The sequence below is a fragment of the Anneissia japonica genome, unplaced genomic scaffold, assembly GCF_011630105.1.
Source record: "Anneissia japonica isolate Jap-2015-1 unplaced genomic scaffold, ASM1163010v1 scaffold4707_len98470_cov126, whole genome shotgun sequence".
In the NCBI taxonomy this organism is placed as follows: domain Eukaryota; kingdom Metazoa; phylum Echinodermata; class Crinoidea; order Comatulida; family Comatulidae; genus Anneissia; species Anneissia japonica.
Window position 1 is genome coordinate 79,268 of NW_022733027.1, and position 5,000 is coordinate 84,267.

Sequence of the window (5,000 nt, forward strand, 5' to 3'; positions counted from 1 at the left end):
GTCTTAATATGTGTCCTAGCATTTTTAAACGTCTATACCCTTCAGAGTCTGTAGTATAGCAGTAGTATGCTATAGGCCTATCTCCTGCTCCTACTCGTATAACTGATCAGATTCAACGCTGCTTTTTACACAAAGACTATGCTGTACGTTAAGTATCTAGGCATGTGGATATTATTACAATGTCCATTAATTTTTACTGTATCGACTACACTCGACCGACTACCAGAGATTTGTTGGTTTGCACCTACTGTTATACCACATTATACGTTAGAAAAAGTTAGATTGTGCACAAACATTTTTGTATCGAGTTTTTTTTTTTCTCTCTCTTTTTTTTTTTTTTTTGTAATAAAACAGTTAGGTCAGCCTAAATGTTCAGCTTGAATTCGGTTGTGGTTTTATTCAGATATATTTCTTGTCTGCTATTATAACTGACCAAAATTTAAAATATAATAGTCTTGTCAAGTTCAGGCCATACAATATTTTTTTAAGTCTGCTTTAAAAGTTGTTTAAATTATACTTCTTTGAAAAATATTTATGCCTCTTTTATTATAGCAGGTATACCGGGTCTTTTGATTCAAGTTATAAGTCATATCATTCACTTAAGATAACTTGTATGTGTTGTTTACAGTTTTTTTTATGAAATTCCAAGATCTAACCTATAGATAGACTAAATAAATGCATTTGTTAATATTGTAATTTTAGATTTGCATGAGCTTATCAGTCTCAGTGTTGGCCCCAGTATTTGCCTGAGGAGGGGTCCGAGGTCCCCGACGGGGAGGGCGATGTCACCGACGAAAAAAACAGTCGTGGTCGGGCGTCGCTCAAAAAATTGTTCCAGTGGCTACCCCGAGGTAGAGGGGGGGGGGGCAGTTCTCTTTAAAGAACTGCTACAATTAAGATGTTTTTTTTTATGAATAAATAAATAAATAAATAAATAAGGTCTCTGTATGGTAAACAGGTAGGCCTAGTCGTCATTCATTGTAACAACAAAATAAATTATCAAAGCATAGGCCTAATTGAAAGTGATTTTAGGGGTAAATGCTTTTCCTGTATAATACAAAAAAAAAAAAAAAAAAAAAACGCCTAAGCACGGCAAACAAAAACGCCTTTGTGCCAGGCCTAATAGTTAATCGTGATTTATTTTATTGATCTGACTGATGAAATCCAGCAGGCTTACATGTCTTCAAGATCACAATTGACTGATGACTGTTACTGGATGTTAGTGGTAGAAGTCGAAATATCATAGTTTTAATTCTGTGTGTTCATGTTCCATTATGGCTAGCATGTTCATGTGTATCTCTTCATATTTTTCAATAGATGTATTATGATGTTTATTTAATTTGTATTTATTTATTTATTTATTTTGGCTATTAAGAGCAAAATTTAAAATAAGTTCAGGATGATGCTGAAGTTAAATTGCAATTAAGGTATCTGAAATAATCGATTTTTACTACAGTCAGATAGTTTAGAGGCCTGCAAGTTGAGAACATGAGGTCGCATAGTCGACACTGTTAGTTTATAGGATTATGTGCTGCACTGATTTGAATTGATTTTGATTATTAGTTCATTTGGTTCTAATAATAAACATACTTAAAGATAAAATACAGTCTTAAAAGATGCAAGAACAAGAGAATATTATAACAGATATAAAAGCCTATTCAATCAGGAGAAAAATGTTGATTCGATAACGTTAAAATACTAGAACAAAAAACGTGAAAAACAGCAGAACCAAGGATAGCCCACAAAAGATGTAAAACAATCCAGATCGGTCTTTATAAATAGAAAATACAAATAATTAAAACCTATTTTCTTTAAAACTTTAAAAAGAACAAAAAATGCAATTAATAATGCACGGTAAGTTAACGTTAAGTTGACGCAATTTTACGTAGCCTGACGCGAATTTACCTAAGTTAGTTGTCCATTTAGTTATTATTTTATACCTGAATAAACTTATTAATTTTATCCAGGTAAGCATGTCAGTCGTATATACTGGGCCAAGTAACATCATTAATGATTTGTGTAATTTAACTGTCTTTCGAGCGGCCTCTTCATTTACATTAACAAAGAAAAAATAGACGCCATATTTTGAGCATCAGGGGCAGACCCATAATTGTTCAAAAGGGGGAACAACATTTTCAGAATATAGTTGGCACAACAGTAAAAGCAGAGGTGGTGGAGTCAAACAGCTGCAGGTGGGGGTGTCCAGAAAAGAGGGCATGCACTCTGGTTTCTGTATTTGAAATAGAGGGACCCAGTAAATTACTTTCACAGACAGGGTGTCAATATCATCATCATGGTTGGGGCTGAAATAAGAAAATGTATAATTAGAGCACCTCTAGATGGCCTGAAATGAAAATCTCAGACATTAATTTAATTAAATATAATTTTCATTTCTTTCTTTATATAATTTTCTTTCATTAAAGAATTTTTAAAGGAATTAGGTTGGGGGTGGGCTATTCCAAAAACAAAAAAAGTGTTTTCCCTCTGGTAAAATGCGTAACACACCCAGAACACTAGCCCATAACATTAGAAAAATTTACATCCGGAAAAAGTCACCGGCGCTGTACCAATGTCGACAACAAGGGCACACAAAACAAACAATGCCGTTGTTGCATGTCTCAATCAAGTCTCTAACCCAAAGAAACCCATAAAATAGAAGACCTAGCCTGCCAGAGCATGATTAAATAATTGTGATAAGTAATATTGTTTTAAATTCTTTCGGAGTAATGCTCAATGCCTCCGACCACTGGTCGGGCATTTTCCATGCACCTGCCTAGTGGCCCCTTTTACCAACATGTATACTTTTTTTTTACTAAATGAGGGCTCTCTAAAACCGAGAGGTGGGGGTCCGCTCATCGCCTACCCCCTCTAGTTCCGCTCCTGAAAAAGCGGACATAAGTAGCCTAATTTTCTGTGGATATGTCATCAGTCGAGTGCGCCACAAGCGTCTCCACCAGGCCAAGGTAAACACCGAAGAACATGGTCTATATATATAATTCCTGTTTACCAGTTCAAACAACGAAAGTGGTCTATACCCCTGCTTATTTCAAAGTCTGTGTTTGCTTGTTTATATACGGTCTACCTAAAAATGGCTGGTATTAAGTACACCAAACAATCATCGAATCTAGCAACATTAGAATCACGAATATTGCTTCGGATTAGTGTACTAATTCTTGTATTTTATGTGGAGCCTAATGGTAAGCATTACATACCGTACCTAATACTTATTATTAACAATAGGCATATAGATGTGTAGCCTAAGTGAATGTATATCAGCAAAACATAATTATCGCTGTCATTTCATTTCTATATTAATTTTAAGTTGACCATCATTTCAAAATTTTTCTCATGAAAAGCAAAAAAAAAAAAAAAAAAAAAAACACAAGAAAAGTGAGATGGGACTGGCTTACCAAAAAAGGATCCATTGTCAATTGGGTCGTCAAAAGTTACAAGTACAATTGTGGCAAAGACAAGCCAAACCAGTACCAGTCACTCGTCGCAAGTCATGTTGAGAGATAATGGCCAAAACATGCTGGAATGTCAAAATTTGGATATGGAGCCTATATTTGTCTTTTTCCCCCATTAAAACATTTTTGGGAAGAGGGGCCTTCAATCCACCACTGCTTTAAACATTATTTATCCAAAATAGTCATAATCATTAAAAATGGGCATGTAATCACATCCTAAAAACAAAGTAATTCATTCTCGCTTTTTCAGTCACTAAGACATACCCTGAGTCAGGTGTCGACCTGATGGAGTTTAATGTCATACCCAGGAAGGGCGCAATCTGTTACAGGCATATTAATATTCATTTTAAACTCACTGCCGGTTGACCATCAAACATGAAGCATAGGCCTTATTGTGCCAATATTAAGCGCCCACTAAAGTGTGCTCTCACGCTCCCAAATATATAGTAGTGTGTGTGTATTTTTTTTGTGTTTATTAAGCCTTTGAATTCATTATTTGAATCAATGTATTTTTCTATCCTTTTAATTTCCTTTGATTTTAAAATGATGCAATTCCTAGCATTAACCTAAGATGTATTCCATTTCCTATACTGTAATCAACAGTGGGCAATACCTTGTTATAGGCCTATCTTTGTAGGTTGTTCCCCCTCGAATTTAATCACATTCTTGTGGAATTATAAGGGAAGCATCCTGTCCACCTAAACTTGATGAATGATCGGAACCATGAGGAATGGAAGGTGATTTAATAGGTGTTAACCAAGGAACCAATAAGTATTAAATTGTCTCATAACTAATAAAATAATAAACCAATAGAGTTCGTTAAAACGCGAACGAGGAGGAGCCAAACACTTTGAACATTTTGATAGAAGAGAGAAGTCAAAACATCAAGAAGTGAGAGGAGTGTGGTACCTCAGCCTGGGTGTGTGGGGGTGGGGGTGTGGGTGTATTGAACATTATCTTATTAAATTATTTATCATTTTTAAGTTAAAGAAATAATATATAAAAGCGCCGACGTTGATCTCTAGACGCCATTTTTATGTTTGTAGGCCTACCATTACATCGACGTTTGTGCTTTAATGATCATGGATAATAGAATGATTTAATAAAAGAAAGTCCAAAGTATATGAGTATAGGGATCGACTTCGAATTCAACCATGTTATCAAATAAATTCATAGGCCTACTCATATTATTTATATAAGTGTCTACAGTTTGCACTTAAACTCGAAACCACATTTTGAACTACATTTAAAATAGTTTCTATAAATTATCATTATCATTATTATTATTATTATTATTATTATTATTATTATTATTATTATTATTATTATTATTATTATTATTATTATTTTTATTATTTATAGTAGAAATTTTACTCTACCTGCTGGACATGTACTTAATATTCAGTACGTTTTAAAATAATTGCGAAAAAAATCGCAAGTTGTTCTCGGGTAGGACTGGAACCCACGATCTCCAGATCACTAGTCTGGCATAATACCTGCAAGTACGCTGCTGCTTCTGTTGTTATTATTATT

At 34.3% G+C, this 5,000-nt stretch overlaps 2 protein-coding genes across 2 annotated transcripts in view; both read left to right on the plus strand.

The window, feature by feature from the left end:
- LOC117115947 overlaps nucleotides 1-5,000 on the plus strand; it is a gene marked incomplete at its 3' end in the record, with an annotated part of 53,672 nt that overhangs the window by 27,758 nt on the left and 20,914 nt on the right. The window lies entirely within an intron of this gene.
- LOC117115948 (hemicentin-1-like) overlaps nucleotides 2,721-5,000 on the plus strand; it is a 4,245-nt gene continuing 1,965 nt past the window's right edge. The window contains exon 1 of the mRNA XM_033259842.1: nucleotides 2,721-3,197. Within this exon, the coding sequence (XP_033115733.1) occupies nucleotides 3,089-3,197 (109 nt within the window). The 5' untranslated portion in view covers nucleotides 2,721-3,088. The remainder of the gene's footprint in view (nucleotides 3,198-5,000) is intronic.